At 38.9% G+C, this 18,530-nt stretch overlaps 1 protein-coding gene across 2 annotated transcripts in view; it reads right to left on the minus strand.

Annotated features, from left to right (window-relative positions):
• Positions 1 to 1,330: 1,330 nt before the first annotated feature.
• Positions 1,331 to 18,530, minus strand: part of znhit6 (zinc finger HIT-type containing 6) — a 28,809-nt gene continuing 11,609 nt past the window's right edge. The window contains exons 6-11 of one of the 2 annotated variants that reach the window (XM_066691971.1): positions 14,695 to 14,763; positions 14,230 to 14,310; positions 9,893 to 9,973; positions 4,749 to 4,873; positions 2,400 to 2,505; positions 1,331 to 2,160 (exon numbers count right to left, since the gene is read on the minus strand). In XM_066691971.1, the coding sequence (XP_066548068.1) occupies positions 2,408 to 2,505; positions 4,749 to 4,873; positions 9,893 to 9,973; positions 14,230 to 14,310; positions 14,695 to 14,763 (454 nt within the window). In that variant the 3' untranslated portion in view covers positions 1,331 to 2,160; positions 2,400 to 2,407. Of the gene's footprint in view, positions 2,506 to 4,748; positions 4,874 to 9,892; positions 9,974 to 14,229; positions 14,311 to 14,694; positions 14,764 to 18,530 lie in introns of both variants that reach the window. The other variant, XM_066691970.1, reaches the window with a different exon arrangement.

Here is an 18,530-nt window from a genome sequence, read left to right on the forward strand (position 1 = left end):
TCTGCTTTGATCAGGGTCAAAGCATCAATCATAAGTGAGATTGATACCAGAAGATCAGAAGCGAACAATATCAATAAACACACTGACCCTTCTCGGTTCTGAAGACGGCATCAGAAAGATTGATAATATATGACTTGACCGCACACAAAAATAGCTCACAAAGAGACTAGACTTTCCAATCTCCAGCATATCTTGGAAGCCAGAACAGGGCCGTATTTCAGCCACATCTGTAAACACATTTCCAAACTGGTAGGACGACCGTGCGGGCGCACCTAATCCTGTCACACAATGGAAACTTTTTATTTGTTCCCATCGTGAAAATGTGTCACATAACTCCACTCCGTGCCCGTACAAAATAATTAAGCACTGTCGAGTCTCAGGAAAATGGTTTTAATAGGAGATGGAAAAGTTACAGCTATTTGCTGCAAAGGGCAGGTACCTTGTGCCAAGAACAAGTGAAATGGATTAAAGCAAAGGAAACCGAGAGTACAAGCCAAAGCTAATTTGTGTCAACACAGCAAGATTGAATATCTAAAATTAGGGCCTGAGAAAGAAGTGCACATTAAAGAGTGTAGAAATTAGGAGATGTATTAAAATGCATCTACAGCTCATGTGAAACGCAATTAAGGATTAAGCGATTAAGCGCAGGACACAGGGCAGAAATAGGAGAGGGAAAGGAGGAATGGGAAGTTGGGATAACCTCACGTATGCAAACTTCAGGTTCTCTATGAATGTACTGAAGTGAAGGGCTGGCGTTCCTGGGAGGGGGTGGCATTGCTGATGAATGAGGTGCCAAAGCAGAGGCAGAGAGATGTGGTTTACGCTTGCCCTCTTGTTTTGAGGGGGATTTTCCGATAACGCACCAAACTCGGTTCCTGTGGTGATGTTAAACACGGGACGCCATGTTTCAGAATCATAGGGGGAACCTGGCATATGTGCAACTGATGCAAAAGGACCGATGCTTCTGTGTGCATCACAATGACAGTCCCTACAGTCAAACATTTTCTCTTCGGCAGAAATGTTAACTATTTGTAGGGACAATGTGTGTGTGGGGGGCTGGGGGGTTATCTCCCAATCTTGCATATCTTTTATATTCAGACTTTCTCATTCTGTGTTGGACCTGAACACTCCACCCCGATCATAACAATAAGCAGATTTTTGCGAAACATCAAAGTCTCGTCACCGTGTTCACGACAGATACAAACATGCAAAAATGCATGTCAAGACAGATGCGGGAAAACAGACACCAGAGAGCTGAAAAATTATTATTGTCAGGTATTGCCTAGTGTAATGAATGCAAAATGCAAAAACAAAGAAGAAGAAACACTGCTTTGTTTATAGCAGCATCTTTTATTTACACTTTATTAATCTGATTTAATAATATTAATCTGATTTCACTCGAGAAAATGTCTGCACTGCCCAACGGTTTAACTGCTGACTGGATTACTTATTCACAATGAGTAACCCATATCAGAGCATACATAGTGCAGGCAGCAAAACGGGGCATTTTCATCTCTGAATGGCAATGCTTAGAAGATATTTTACACATTTTTTAATCCAATAAACTATCAAATCAAGCACTGCAAGTACTGTACAGATTTATTTTACAGTTGATTACCAGTTTTACAATCTTTTGACACTTCCATCAGCAACAACAAAAGGATTACTGGGAATGGTTTCTCATGGTAGTAAAATAAAAAAACATTGCTACATTAGCAGATTGCAGAATATATGAAAATGCAAATGTGAAAAATACAAATAAAAAAACTTTAAAAGTATCTGCAGTTACATAACTTGGCAGTGTTTTTCGAATTTCTTTTATAGGTTTCCAGATTCTGACACTGCCATATTAAAAAAAAAAACATTAAAAAGTTATAAAAGAACAACACAATGGAAGTAAGATTATCACTTACAGTACAGTCATGTCACACGTCTAAGAACGGACACAGTGTACAAACTCTACTTTCCGCCAAAGCCACAGCTATAATAGCAGATTAGACTCATGAAATGGCTTGAAATGACCTACTAAGGGATTTCTTACATTTGATCACTTCAGTACGGCCTCTCAAAACCCGTCCGCTCTTGGATTTATTCTCCGTGACGAAGACACTTGTCTAGTCTATGTCAAGGTTAGACCCTCTGCCGATGACTTGATCGCACCTGTTAAGTTGCACACAGAAAATAAACATGACATAACACATAGCTCGTGCAACAAAACGAGACATGTAGGACTTAAACGTGTATATGGCTGACTAATTGAATTTAAATGGGCTCGGTTGTTTACATTAGGAATCTGTCTAGCATCCACGGCAGGGCGGGACAATTGCATTGCATCTGAAATATCGCACAGCCACAACAAGTGTGGTTTCTCACAAGGTTTCTGTGACTCTGATGACAACCTGTGTGCTTAATCTCTGAGCTCGCCTTCCTCCACCTCCTCCTCCTCTTCCGCCTCCTTTGCCACTTCGGTTCCTACAGTCGGACTTGTGTGCGTTTCCCTGGTTTCTGAGAAATCAAGAAAGAGAAGAAAAAAAACTCAGGAAAGGGATGGAAAATGAACGAAAAACTGCTGTCACTCTGTGCCCACTTACATGAATCAACAGACTAGGTATTTGACTCAGGTATTGGCATGTTGCTTTCCTTATCAGGCATTATCAAGTATTTGATGTTACATAACGGCTGGGGGTGGGGGGAAGGGGACTTCATTCGGCTATATTATCTTTAACAATCTTAGGCACAGATTCTTGCAGAGCAGCAATGGAAAACTCATTGACACCAGGGTTTCAAGAGAGAAGTCTCCAACAACACAAAACAGGATTGTGTCATATTGCATTTAAGGATCAAGTTAGATTTTCCTGCTGTCATAGTTTTAAGTCATAGCAAGTGCGTTTTTGTTCGCACAAAGGAGTCTTTGTGTTCGATTATTTCTTGTTGGATAAAGGCTGTGCATCCTTAAATGCTATACAACTGGAAAAAACAAACTTTGGAAATATATTCCAGTAAAAAACTTTGAAAGGCAGACCAGAGCAAACCAGATCTGGTCAATTCATGCTGAATTGCCTTTCTTTTGTTTATATTAACTGCTCTATCAATACGTCTACACACAAGCCGTCCAAAAAGATGTTAATCACATTATCTCTTCAATTCTGGCAATTATATCTGTATTTCTTTCTTTGTTAGTTACGACATGTTAAAGATAGTTTATATGGGCATTTGTACATCTTCAGACACGCATCACAAAAATAAGCTTTTACTGGAATTACCACAAAGATTGAAAAACGTACTAAAACAATTATTTACAACATCAAGCCTTTTATACTTATAAAAGCAGAGTAGTGTATTATTGCCTTAGGCTCCATAAAACGGTGACTGAATTTAATCTAACCATCATCAGCCTATATCGATTCACTGCTGGATGAAGGCTCCCCAAGATGTTTCCTGTTGCTTCGATCTACAGCTTCCCGTTTCCGTGTCACGCCTGTAAAGTTGAAAATTTCATCTTCCCATCTTTTATGTGGTCATCTCCTAGGTCTTTTTTCATCCCTTGGGATCCATTCGATAGCTTCCTCTGTCCTTTGTTCTTCAATATGCCGAATGCCATTTTAACATTTTCAATTGTGTTGCATATCTTGGTTTGTTCTCAGATACATTGATTTATTTTTCTAACTCTTATTGTTATTCCAAAGAAACATCTTGCAGCTTCCAATTATGACCGGGTTTCACAGCCATGAGAGAGCACTGGTAGTATGCATTGATCAAATACTTTTTTCTTCAGGCAAATGGGAAGATTTCCTTTCAACAGCGTTCTCTTTCTTCCAAATACACTCCATCCCATTTTCACTCTTCTTTTGATTTCTTCCATAATATCCCCATCTCTGCTGATTTCTCGTCCAAGGTAGACAAAGGTTTGCCTTCTTCAAGTATCCGTTGATGTAGTTCAATTTTCTTAAATTTAATAAAGCTGTTTAACATGACTTTGGTTTTACAGAGTCCAGATTCTAATTATTTCTCATTTATGTTCTCTGTGTATGAACTGCAGAGGCTATAGTAGAAGTAAAATAGGCATAGGCCATAGGTGAAGAAAAAATAAAATAAGGGTAAGAGAAACAGTAACAATAACATTGCATCAGCATACATCACTGACAAGATTGATCACACTGATTACAAATAATTAGCGAGTTAGTCAATGTGCTGGGACTGAATGACTAATGAAGTGTTCCTATTTATCCAATGTGGCTGCACTAAATCTGCACTGCTTCATGGCATTTGCAGCATCTATATTCCTCATATTCATCGGATATCTCTGATTAAGTCAGTGCAAAACTATTTTCGAAGTAATTCGTTACTCGCCCAAATGGAGAACCATTATCAAATTAGTCTTAAGGATTTAGGCTTTTCAATGTGATGAAGCTGCTTGTAGCCTTATACCAGCTTGCCCCTGATTGAATGGTTTGATCATCTATTTGGCAGCGACCAAAAAAAAACCAAAACAGACATTTTACAGCTCAACAAAATAATTTCCTTTGAACCAACCTGTCGTCTATGTTAACTTCCATGATAAATTGGCCCCTGCTCTCATTTAGCCCTCTTAGACATGATTTAATGTTTCAGAAGCAGACTTAATGTCGAGCTACAAAACAATGACCTCATATATCTCACCCCCCCCCCCTTTTTTTTTAAATGACGTACCTTAAATGTGTTATGAAGCTTGGAAAAGAAAAAGAGTGAAAGCTAACTTAGTTCTTTACCTTGTCCAAGAAGCTCATATTTATCTGCGTTCTCCTTCAGGACGACGTGAAATACAGGATACTCAATGACGGTTTTATTTCTCAAGTTTTCCAGGAGTGTCTTCTGGGGATCCAACTCGTGATATCTTTAAACAAAAGATGAAATGCCAGTTTAACTGTGCGAAGCCAAAACTCTTATTATGAATAAAAGACCCATTAAACTGTACACCGATGTCTTTCTTTCATTTGTTTCCCTCTCTGGGCTCGTGGCTTTAATGTGACAGCTTCATTCAGGAAACACAAAAGAAACCAATCTGCAGTGGCTATGCAGAACAAAATAGGTTTGATATTTCATTAAAATAAGGACGTGCCACTCAAAATTCAAATAAGATGACAAAGATCAGATAAGGAATGCATTAAAAGAGTTGGCATCTTTCAACGGATGAAGTCTCAAGCGTGTGTGATGTTGTATGGTAGATTGGTTTATTAGTGGAAATGGTTTCACTAGAGCAACCAATGCAGAGATTTGCGTTTCTCTTGGTTAATTCTTTATCAACACATTCATTTTTTACAGAGCAGAATAACACAGACCCACATAATAGAATGAACAGTTCAAGACATTACATTTCAGCTAAAATATTACCGTGACAGAAATAAGACGTATACAATTATTTTCATTTACAAAGTTGGCTGCCTCTGTTTCACCACTGTAAGGTGTAATATTGCATCCTCCTTAAACGCCCTGCAACCAAATATGGGGGACAGCAGTCGCATCTGGGTTACAAGACTCTGATCACGCGAAATATCGTGTTTTTGGGCCGCAAGTTAATCCCCAGCAGCCCAGGCCTGTGCGGAGAGGACACATCAGGACAGTCTCCTGTCTTGGTATCTTGGCACTCGCTATTCCTTGTGTGGGGTCCACTGTCACTTAACTCAGAAACAAACAACTCCTTTGGCAACACCAATCAGCACCTAATTAAAAGACGCACCCCTTCCGCCAACCACCCCATCCAATCCTTTTGTTTTGCTTTGGTAAACAAAACAGTCAACAGAGGAGCACACAGCAGGGAGACGCACACTGAGCCCATACATCACGAACTTGAAAGATTTCTTGAGCTTTGGCCACGAAACTCACTCTGCTGGCAGCACTGTACTCGCAGACATCTGTTATGTATATAGTGTTCTGCTAAACTGCAAACGCGACTGATATGTTGTCTCGCGGGGTTGCTTTTTGTTTTCCTGGACTGCGATCGGTTTGTTATGTTGCGAGTAGCAGCGAGGACCTCGGGGTTACCTGCGGCAAAGGCGGCCCGGGACTTCAAACAAAGGCTCCGTGTCTTAGGTGCTGCCACGGCATTTGTATACAGGCATGAGAGGAAGAGCGGGCACCGCAGGTATGTGCGGCAGGAAACGTCAGGAACGCTTGCGGTGTTTGCGCGCAGACCTTAAGCCAGTGGAAAACGGTAATTTAAGCCGCCCGATTCAAACACTTTCATCCGCAAGCTGTCAAAGTTCGCCAGCTGTTCTGCGGCCTATGAAAGCCATAAGAGAAACATCCGTACAGATTAAGAAGAAAGCACATCAAATTAACTAAACAAATAATAAGAGCACTGCTCCATCTATTTTATATGCTTGTGCTTCCAATTCTGTGGTTGTTTAGTTGTTGATCCAGTTGTATTTAGCAAAGGAGAGAATATTTTTTTAAGTTAATAATTCAACCAGACTTTTTGTAACCAAGTCAACATTGGGTGATCTCTGTGGTTCTGGCTACCCCCGAGCATTAAGACAACAAACTCCCTCCTTTCGAGATCTGAATGGGCCCTTTGTTTCCTGCTTTAATCCATATGCCGTATATATGCCGACAATATTTACTGCCCACATGATTCAGAGGGGCTAGCGGAACTACTGCCTGCTGCTTCAGAAATCTGCCTCAATAAATATCTCCAGTTTGAAGACTGTTCCCAGGCATCGCTTGGGGCTAAGCGCTGTACCATGATTATGGAACCTATTACCAGTTATGTAACTGTACCTCTCTGATATGAGGTCATTCTTCCTTGGTTTGTGTCTAGGTTCAGTTCCTGCTCAGAGGACATCTATAACAAACACCTTGTTAAAATAAGCAAAGCTCCTCTGGCTCCCAAAACAGACCACTAATGAGGGTGAGGGGGCCGATTAGCTAGTAGGAAAACAAGACTGTGTCCGTTTCACGGATTCCTCAATATCTGAGCAGCGTTCAATGGGGGAAGTTTAATTTAAGTCATGTTTGATTAGTGTAGTTCAACACCTCATGGTTTAATCCAGTCCTGGCTACATTTTTTAGATGCCATTAAGAGTCTGTCTGGCTTTACTTATTTACTGCTATTTAGACCAGAACAGAATGTGTGTGGTGGGGGAACTTGCTTTTCAAACTTAAACACTTTCCATAAAGGGGAATTCTGTACGAGTTTACAAATGTTGTCTTTATTTACATAGAGTGAACTTTTGAATGCTTTAATTTTCCTCCTTTGTCTCAGTTTTATTTTCTTCACCCTGTTCATCTAGTGACATTTACAATCACTTACTCACAAAAGCATTGGCCAGGGGAACAATGCATATCAGAAAACCTCTCTTATAATGAAATCGGTCAATGCTGTTGCTGAGGGAGTTTAATGTTCCATCACCTTGCACAATTTGGGTAATGTAAAGACATGCAGCTTGATCAAAACATACCTGATTAAGAGCCAGCAGTTTCTCCTGCGAAGAAATGCATGCCTTATCTGGTTGCTGAGTCATGCAACACATGCTTTAGTGGAGATCACTCTCTCTCAAAACGACTTCCGTTTTGACCAGATTGGGAATGGATAATCCAGCTGACATTCAGATAAGGTCACCTCTATAAGTGGATTTCACTGACTTTTAAGTGTCAGAGAATGCAGGAATATGAAATTATTATTATGTTCAAACTGCTAAATTACTTCACTACTGCTATTATTTAATTTAAAAACATGTAAAATAGTAAAACAACCATGTCTGCATGTATTCCATAGCACAACGGCCTGCACTTTCTACAATATGGCAAAACACAGACCCTCCACAGCAGCCGATTCACAGACTAGCCTGAAATGATCCTAGAACATTACAAACATACTGTCATGTTTCTTGATTTTTCATGGACATTTTAACGAACCCGCATGACGTGGGCTTTTCATAACTTACACAACATTTTGTATTGCTACTGCGTCCTCTTATTCAGTTCCACATTTGGGTTTGCTTGGCGAGGAGCAGATGTGTCAAACATTTGAATTGATCAGGCCTGTTTCGATTTATGTATTTTGTTTATGAAAATAAAACGAAAGCCACAGGAGAGACATGGTGTAATGATTTGTATCTTCCATTTCTGCAGGCTTTATAATCCATTTCTAATGCTTGCCTTGAGCTACTGCAACGAGGGGCCATGGGGGTAAAATGAGCAGAAACTTAATAACCGACATGTTTTCTTTTTCTGATTTTACACATAGGCATAGAAGAGCGCCATAGTCTGTTTGAACAGGGCTTCAGAAAATGGAGGGTATTTATTTTCAAATGGATTACAAACTGCATATTTTCTGGTGGAGTGGTCTGAGTTATTCATGAGGTTCATCAACACTGTGCAGTACTCTTACGGCCAAAACCAGTGGTCGGAAGAGGAGGAAAAGGGACATGGAAGGAATATTAAATTGCTTTTCAAAATGAAGCAAACTATGCACTCCTTTCAAATTCGGCATACGGGTGTGAAAAACATTTATTACCCGTTCTTACACCCGTTTCCGTCCTACAGGAACTTTGAGCTGGTCATTGTGGAGACCAGGGCACAATTGAACAAAACCAGGAGCGCTGGCTGCTTCAGTGAGCCCTTTTAGGCCGGCTGTTCGTCTGTAAGTCCGCCGGCACAGCTGCGCCCATTGTCTCAGAGGTTACCAGACTTATCAGAAAGAGCAGGAATCCATGCATCAGTCAAAACTGTTAAACCATTTAGAAGTGAATAACAAGCTTGGGGTTTAGCATGGTTGCACTTTTCTACCACATCCAACTAAACGTCCCGCTTCCTGATTACAATGAGGCATCGGAGTGAAACATTTCAGACAAATTGCCTGTAAAATTATCTCTGCGGAGTCCTGACCTGATTGGTACAAAGAGGGCTGTTGTAACGTTGTAAAGAATACATTTGTGTTAGGTTCCTACAATAAAATGGGGTATAGCAGTAGCGCATGTGGAATTGAAAGGATTAAAATTAATGCCATGACAAATTCAAAGAGATCGGAGCCAAAAAAGACGGGGCTAGAGAGAGGTGAGCTATCAACACTATAAACAATGTGAAAGCAGTACGAGACAGGAGTCATTGTGATCAACGATATGCTCATTCTCTAAACACGTATCAACTTAAAAGGGACCCTGACTCTTCCCTTAATTTCCGAGTGCGTAGCTATGAAAGAATTTATGAGCAATGATGTCAGATTAATAAACCAGTTGTTCAATTTGTAAAAAAAAAAAAAAAAGTTGTAAACAATATTCAATATTTTCAACAGCAATTTGTAATTAAAAATCCTGGCATTATGCTGGGATGCATGCTTAAAAAGCATTCCCTTTTTTTCCCCTCTCCAAATGGAAACAAGAGAACATTATCTCAAATTAAGGAAATTAAAACTTATGCTGAAAATAGCTCCAACAATGCCAAGGGACGACTAATTTAAAGTATACAGATTAAATGGAGCCTAAAAGAAGTTCAGAGTTAGCCAAAAATGTGTAATTTAAAACCACCATGAGCCCTGAAATGTCTTATCTGAGCATTTACAGATTTTTAGGGTACTGACATTATGCATGGCTACAGAAAGAATTTTGAGATACACAGCTTTGGGCAGCCACCATTGGGAGCTAGGAATAAAAACGTCTTTAGATGAATAGAATCTAAATATTTTTGGTATAATGCTATAAGGATCATTTAGCATACTGACAACATCTAGTTCCCACTCTCCTCAGATAACTAAACACAGAGCCGCTCATTTCTCTCTCTTCTGTCAGCCCTGTCCCAGCACTGACCTGATAAACCTGATAACAAACTCATTAAACAGCTGCTATAGGTCTAGTGTCACACTGTAAAATCACATTGTAAAACTATAAAGTCTAAAGTGGGTAAAACGGCACCTTACCTGACAGAGTTGGACTTCCTGTTTTCAACTTTCATGAAGATCTTCGCTTGTCCAGAAGGCGCATGATGATACACCTGTAACCTGAAATAAAGATAACAAAATACTGATGACAGGACATTTCCTTATCGAGCCATATAGATGCCCTGATTGCGCACAACGAGAGATGAAAGCATTCAAAACTGAAGAATGATTTTTTTTAACGCTGTAATGGAGAGGTGGGAGAGATGATTAGGATTCAGTTAAATCTTAATATAAGTGACAGTCTTTGCCAATTAGGTCTTTATATGTTAAGCAAGAATTTCCATTTGCTGGTCTTGCTGATTTCTTAAAAAAACGGTTAACTGAATTGGTGCCAAGTGTCATTAGCTTAAATCAAAATGCATTCTGATAGTATGGCCTCAATACAAAAGAATTAGGGTTGTGACAAAGTTTGAATACGCATTAGGTGAAGATCGAACTTGGCACTTTTCTAGCAACTCTAGCAAAATATGTTTGTCTACCGATTGCAACATGCACACGCATGAAGGCAGTCTGCTCCTTCAGTCAGTACATTCCAGGTTTTATTCTAAGCACATGCGCCATGTTTGTTTACTTGGGAGTGGGTCGGTTCGGTCCAAAGTCGGTTCGGCGAAGGATGATTTGTTTTGTGGAATGATTTTCATAGTTTCTTTTTTTATTTGAAACATATTGAATAATGAATTGTATGTCCACAAGGCCACATAGCCACAGGTGAATACTCGGTGTTTAAACAAATTATAGTAACTTTTGCATCTCTGAACAATTCTGACTGATGACTCACACCAACTGTTAGAGTTTTAAAAGTGAATTTAAAGTATGCAGATGTTTATTTGAGCTCTAACACATGTATAGCTTGTCATTTAAATAACATAGTAAAATATTTCAATTGTTTTAATAGAAACTGTAGCAAAATTATTTTACAGTGATACTGGCAAATAAAAAAAAAAAAACTAAATACACTGCATTCGCGGATGAGTCAGCTCTGTCTCAACCCTAAAAGGAATAGTTTCCAAGGACTGATTATATTTACATACTTTAAATGTATCAACATATACATACTGATTTAACAGATTATATAATATATTGATATACTATACTTATTCAAAAACAGTGATTGTAAAACAGGTGGGTGTCAGCCTTCATTAGTGAATGAAGGTTAAATAAATGACTTATACAATAAAAAGGGCTTCCATTTTAATAAGAAACTTTCCTCCTCATGTCTTTAAAGGTGTACTGGATGTGGCAAGTTCACTTCTGAATGCAATTTTGAGAGACATGTCCTGTGGCATTCAGGTAAGCTGACATCATGAACGCATTGAAACAATATTTCCAAGCAGTGACAGCTACCACTTGAATCCAGACTAAGCAAACTCTGTTTCACTTCACAGGAACGGTGAGTCACAGATTTAAGCTACATTCATGGCTGTGAACGAGACGTTTCAGCTGCTGCCGAGTTGTCACATCAGCAGACTAAACCAGAATCACAGCCTCAACAGCTCAACAGTGACTTCTAAAGCTGCATTCAAATCATTAGACAGTTCATTCATCCATAAAAACATTAGGTATCAGATCTACACACTGGCAGACGACAAATTTATTTTCCTTTCCTCTCTAAAATGTAATAAATGGGCTTTGGAGATTTGCTTTTGTGTGTCCTAGAGCTATGTAAAAATGCAAACACACACTTAAATAGGTTTGCTTTTTTTTTTTTTTTTTACACACACACATTATCTATCTAGATGTATCACACAGTTTTAGTGACAAAACACTGTCTGTCATCTAACTTCCATAGAAAGGCAATAGGTTATGGCAGGCATGAATATAAAAGGGTCTGAATGCAGCTACAAGAAGTTGTCTTCAAAAATACATACATTACAGCAGCTTTAATAAAGATTGTTCAGGCAGGGGTTTATAAATGTTTATTCGAGCTACTATTAAGATGAAGAAAATGACAAACTAAGAGGAAGCCACAGTAATGTATGGAATTCCAAATAACATAAAAAATGACAGCTGGGGAAAAACTGTGGTCCAAGACACCTGTAGTTTTCATATAGTGGCGCCATTCATCATTTGCACACTTATATAAACCTTTAACACTGGCTTGGAAACCAATACTGCAGTCATGTTAGTTACATTTTTAGCTACGGTTTATAAGTTGCATAACTGTTGATGCATAACTTGGTCACATTGCTCCCAATTTCATAGATACATATAGATACACTGTAACCATGTTCTAATGTCAACCCAGTGCAGAAACTGGGGAAACTGAAAAAAACCCACAAAAACACACATTCCTGGGCTGGAAAGAGGATTTGAGATCAGATTTGGCCATCCCACAGAAAGCACAAACCATTTTATAAGGAGTGATGTTGTACAGTGTGTACTATGCAATACATCTTTAGTGATGTATTTATTTATTTTTAAAGATATTATTGTCATAGTAGTATCCCTTCTACTTGTACCAACTACTGCTATGACACTGTGCACTAAGTTATGGTGCTGGTTTTGTTCCAACACAATGTATGAGACTGTATCATAATACGTGCCAAGAATATCAAAAATATTTGACCTAAAAAACATGTCTTTGGACTAGCTTACAATTAGATTTCAAATAAATAGGTCATCCAACTACTGAAGTGACTAAAGTGCCAGGTGGCATTCTTGCAGCGGAACAGTTAAGAACACTCAGAACAAAGTCTATGAACAAAACGGTTTCTGTGAGGATAAAGAGAGAGAGAGAGAGATAGAGAGAGATAGAGAGCAATAAACAGCAGTCATGCAAACAAACCTTGGAACCACAGCAGAAACAATATACAAAATGAAAGAAAAAATTGTCTCAAAATGAAAAATGGTTGCTTTAAATAGAACCAACCTCCATAATCGATTTCAACTGAAGAAATAATACAAAAACAACAGGCGAAAGGTTTCATCAGATAACCAATACACACGCCTCTTCAAACAATTAAAATTCCAGCGGAAATTCAATACGGCGGTGAACAAAAACGTTTGAATTTGAATATAAACAAAGACACCCATACACAATTAGCATGATCACAAGAGTTGCATTCAACCATGCTTTTTTTTTTTTTAACAAACAAAACCAGCAAAAGCAATTAAACTGCCGACTACAGAGCTCCCTGGAAATTGCCATTCATACATCACAAAAAAAACTGACAGAACAGTTAAGTGATTAGCTATTGTCTGTCACAAGCTGTGGAAAATCACCACCCTGCTGGAGAAGATTAATAACGCGCAAAAATGTGGCACAGCATGCAGAATGGACAGGTGTGCGATTGCTTCTCACTTCATCTTGATTACAATCATCTATCCTTCCCTTGCGTCGGTCTGTCTCAGTAGATTGGAATATAATTCAATCAATAAGACCTCAATCAACCTCCTACCTAAGTTTAAGTCCTTGCAGCCTGACGATTAGAAAAACAACAACACGTTTGCTAAAATGCAGATCAATTCAGCGAGCTGCAGCTTTCAGTGAGCCCTCAGCCTGAGAAATGGTTGATCTCCATGTCGGGGACGCAAGCATTTATTATTACAAAATACAAAAAACAGAGCAAAGTAGTTCTTATCTTCCCTTGGGAGAAGATTTATTCCAAAAATGAAAAATCTCTACTCAATTTATGGCATAGGCTGACAATTTCAAGGCCTGAGTTGTAAAATCTGTAGCACTCATATTTTCCATACACAAAGAAGCTATCAGTCAGACGTGTGTGGTTTCACAGTCACTTGATTAACATCTTCAGCTTTGCGATTGAAAACTGAGCAAGTTGGAAGTTTAAATGTCCCCTAATTTGACATGGCATAATAACATACTTTCTAATGATCTAATGATTTTACAAGACACTGTGTAAGTATTCAAAGTAAATCGGACATACACAAAACCAGATCAAAACCTAGCTCCTCTTTTGAGGCGAATCTAAACATGTAACCAAGTCCCTCCCTAAATGTGGAAGTAAATATAAACACAAACAACACCGGTAGCAATCTAATTCCACTGTCAAAAGCCAGGCCCAAGTGCATTACTGCAATTTCACTGGTTCGTTTCTCTCATCTCACTCCCCGGTATTTTCCTCCTCCGAGGTCCGGGAAGGTGCAACTTCTCCAGCTGTTTCGAGTGACATCGGACAAACAAAGCGACCACAGACTGGGAGTTATGAGAGCACTTGGTGGATTTCGAATAAATAAATAAATAAATGACAGGTATGTTATTTTCACAGTTGTAGCAACACTTGTATCCCGCATTTCTACGATAGCCCTGCCTCTTGCTATTTAACAGCCAGGCCCCTGTGGAAAGTGATACTCACTTCTGTCGTTTCACTGGCTCAGACTCTGTGGGGTGGATGTACGGGGTTAAGATCTGCTCAAGCGTTCGGTCTCCTGGCACCCTGCAAGAAAGCGGTAAAAACATGAGGAATCGCAAGCTGAGAGCACCATGAAACAAACCTAAATGTTTAGTCATCCACACGCCTAATTAATAAGAAGGGGCAGCCTCAAAACCCAGACTAACGAACTGCATGTGGGCCTCGCCAATGCTGCTTTCGCCTCAATACATAAATGTCTGCAAAAAGAACAGAACGACTCTTGGATTGCAACACCAAAACACACATACGTATTAACATCGCTGGTAAGATCAAATCTGAATAATATTAGCACTCATTTCTGATGATGTTATTGTCTTTTCAAATTATCATGATTGTTGTTGTTTTTTTTTTCTCCGTTTAAAAGAACTGTCTTCAAAGCTCATATATATATATATATTTAGAACTGACCTTTTCTCCACATATTCTGCATGGCTTTGGGGAAAAGTGAGTTTCAGATGCCAAAAGAACTTCTGTTCCCTGAAGGTTTAAAGAGAAAATAGGGGGCGGTTAAAAGTCTTGTGTTTGGCTTCCATCACCAACTGTAAAAAAGCAGCTGTGTTCAAGTTTTACAATAGGTAAGGACAGATGCATGTCACTGAAAGGTCAACGTCTCCTTACTGGGGCTGTCCTGCTGAGAACTTTGCAGACATTTCCTTTTGTGACCTTCAAAGTGTGGATGCCCACTTAAACACGTTGCATCTCTGCTTTTCTCCATTTCTTGGACATCTTTAAATTGAAAACGGATGAATGGGCTTGAACTGACTGAATGCAAATGCAGATTTGAAATTCTGATCTAGGTTATGTGAAACATCATTCAAGAATCGACAACGATTTCGTGTTTTGCAGATTGTGTGCAATGGGTTCATTTGACTTGTCAGGGTTGGGTGATATGTGGTCTCCAAGCTGGGTCATGAATATCTATGGGGAATAGTTATGTATAAGCAGATAGCAAAACAATGGACAAAAACCCAGGTTGCCAAGTGTCCTTAAATGCATTCAAAACGTATTTGTACACATGCAATCACAGCACTGCATAAAACTACATACTGTCTCTTGAATACTACAGTAACTCAACGCACCTTCCAACACTTATTCAACACATGACAGTTACCCGGTTATTATATGATTCAGCAGGAGGAAGACAGAGGGAGGAAAAAAAAAGTTAAATGATCTGCCAGGAAGAAGAAAGAAGAAGCTGTACGAAAAGTCCTCAAGAACAGAATTAAAAAAATCTGAAATGAGGACTGACAGTATTTTACTTGGCAAAAGCCAAACAATTTTCCCTTCTTTTTATCCAAACACAATATCATTTTTCAGCTTCTTCTTTGATATAATGCTACTCATTGGCAACCCTTCACACAATAAGAGTCTAATTCAAAGAGTTATTTATTTTTTAAAGGCGTTTTTTTTTTATCCGCAACGTGTGTTTTCATGACATTATCTACACAGATAAAAACAAAGTGTAAAAACAGAGGGGTTAGTGTTTGGCTCTTTCAGTGCAGCCTCGGTAGGACTTGCATTATTTTTTGTGTCAGTGTTTTTCCACTGTCTGTTTTTTCCCCCTTTTGCTCCTCAGAGTGTGACCCGGACATCAAAGTGTGACTTGATTGACATACATTCTTGGCACCAGTTTGCTTCTTGTAAAACACCGTAGCCTGTAGTTGAACAACAGACTATGCAGTGCATTCCTTTAACAGAAAAAATGATCATCAGAAAATATGAAAGGTGGCATTTTCAAGTTACCTTTGAGGGTTTAAACAAAAATAAAAACATGATCATATTTCTTTAAATGTAGCTGGAGGTGGTATTGGTGTTGAGATGGCAGTGCTACACCAGAAAATACATGGACAGGAGCAGATCTGGCAGGTGACAAGATTTTATTCATCTCCACTTGGATGGGTTAGGGGGTTGAGGACCATCCCTCCAGGTGGGGAGCTATTTTGTCACTGTCCTGGACGGGGAACTGAAGCCAAGCCTGGCAGGCATGAGAGCGAGAGAGTGGGTGTGGGATGGGGAAGGGAGGGTAAAGGAGTGGGTGTGGAGGGGGCTGTTTAGACAGAGATAGACAGCCAGGTGTGAGGGTACGGTTTCGTCTCCTTTTCGGATGACACAAAAGGAAAATATTTTCTTGTAAAAGTGGGTAATTCAAGATGCAAATTACGCTATACGGTTTCACAAAGGGCGTTAGGAAATTAAATGCACGGTCATTAAATCACAGACCGAGAGAAGTCAGTAAGTTGGCGCGGGTGCCAGGAGTTTTGCTCGAAACACACCTGCTTGAATAGTAGTACCTCTGTGTGCTTTCCGACAATTTGAAACAAAACCGAACCGTGTTCTTCCACAGTGTATCAATTTTTTAATATATTCAAATTTGTATACTTTATGTCTTGATTACCTAGTGAAACATTTTAGCTGATTGACCCATGGAAACAGCACATTTAACATCAGTCAAGCCTGTCGGTCTGTTAATATAGTCTGTAAATATAAGGATTTAAATCTGAAAGCTGTAGATAAATGTAGATATAATGTATAAACTAATGTATAAAAGGTGTTACTGTACACAAAAATCATTATTTAAAGACTATGACTGAGTGAGCCACTCAATGCACTGGTTGTGCTGGTGTTTTGGGAGTAAAGTGTGTCATTCTTTGCAAAAAGAAATTGGATTCAAAATGGTTCAGTCACCTGACTTCCCTTTAGCTACCGTTCACATAACTACCAAAATGCCAAACAAACAACATGTGGGTTGCTACATTAAAAGTCGCAATTGGTATGAAATCATGCAGAAGACAGTCCCAATATCATAAATTAAGTTATTTAAAAAAAAAAGAAAGAAAAACATTCATGCAAACAGTGCTTATGATTTTAAGTAAGACTGCATGACGATTTCTGTACGGTAGTTAGTTTCTTGAAATGACTACCAGCAGAGGTTGCAGACTGATTTCTGCTTCCAATTTTCATATTTAATATACGTTATAGCCCTGAAAAGGACGCTACCTACTTTCCTCTAATGTTTGTACAGCAGAATGGGAGCTTGTCTCTTTTCCATTCATTAACAATTCCGAATACAACCTTATTCAGTTCAACCAGAAACAAAGCACTCAATTCAAAGATTACTTTGGCCAATACTTCCTAATGACTATAGTAAAATGACCTGTTTAGCCCAAAACCTGTGCAAACGCCCTGCTGCCACTGACAATAATATTTAATATGTTTCCATGCAACAAGTTATAGTCTATACATGTATTATGATCTGACAGAACAAGCTGGAGGGGAAACCTACTTTGAATTGGGAAATGCTATCTAATCAAACCACTGTTTTTAAAGATATATGAAAGACATCTGCCAGTCCCAAAAACACTGGAAATACATTTTGATTGAAGTTATGCTAAATTGAAAGCCCTACATTTCTCCAAACTGAGGAATGCATATGCTGCTTTGCTATTTTGATATAATAATGTACACTACCAGTGAAAAGTTTTAGAACACCTCAATTTTTCCAGGTTTTATTGAAATCTACTTAGTTTAATGTCTCAATGTACTCTGAAATTAAAGCAAAGAACAAATAAATAATTGGAAATCGTGGAATCGTTTTGTTTAACAAAATGTAACCCCTTAAGCTGAGAAACCCCTTTGGTCCAAATCCGTGTGCTTCTCTTTAATCCCATGTGTACTCTTCACTGTTGTGTTGTTTGCCAAGTGTTTGGTATCCCATGAAAGCCGAGACTCTCAGCTTTCTAATGATGTAAGCATTCTCCGATGTGAAAAATTTCATTTTTATACCAGCCCCTATTTACGCCCCCACACCCCCATTCTGAAATGGGGGGGGGGGGGGGGGGGGTACTTGGTCTGAGTAGGAACAAAAAATCTCAGAAAATATTGCCAATTACGACATATTCTGGAACCAGACAGTCTACTGATCAAAACATGACCATGCACGTTTTGGTAGAAGCAACACAATCCCGAAGAGAGCTCAAAATGTCAAGATGCAAAACTATTCACAGTGTACTAATACACAACAATTTTACATAATTGGATCTGAACCTCTCCGTGTTTGATAGAAAATCAAATAATACTGGATATACTGGATTAATTGTTAGGTTGTTCTGAAGAAAACAAGACTATTTGCAAAGAAATCCGATCGAAACTGAGTGATCTGTGACCGTCTGAATGAGACTATTTAAGGAGTCTATTTAATCCACAAGTATCTCATTAACACTAAGACTTGTTGTAACCAACTTAAA

Source organism: Amia ocellicauda, chromosome 19 (assembly GCF_036373705.1).
Source record: "Amia ocellicauda isolate fAmiCal2 chromosome 19, fAmiCal2.hap1, whole genome shotgun sequence".
In the NCBI taxonomy this organism is placed as follows: domain Eukaryota; kingdom Metazoa; phylum Chordata; class Actinopteri; order Amiiformes; family Amiidae; genus Amia; species Amia ocellicauda.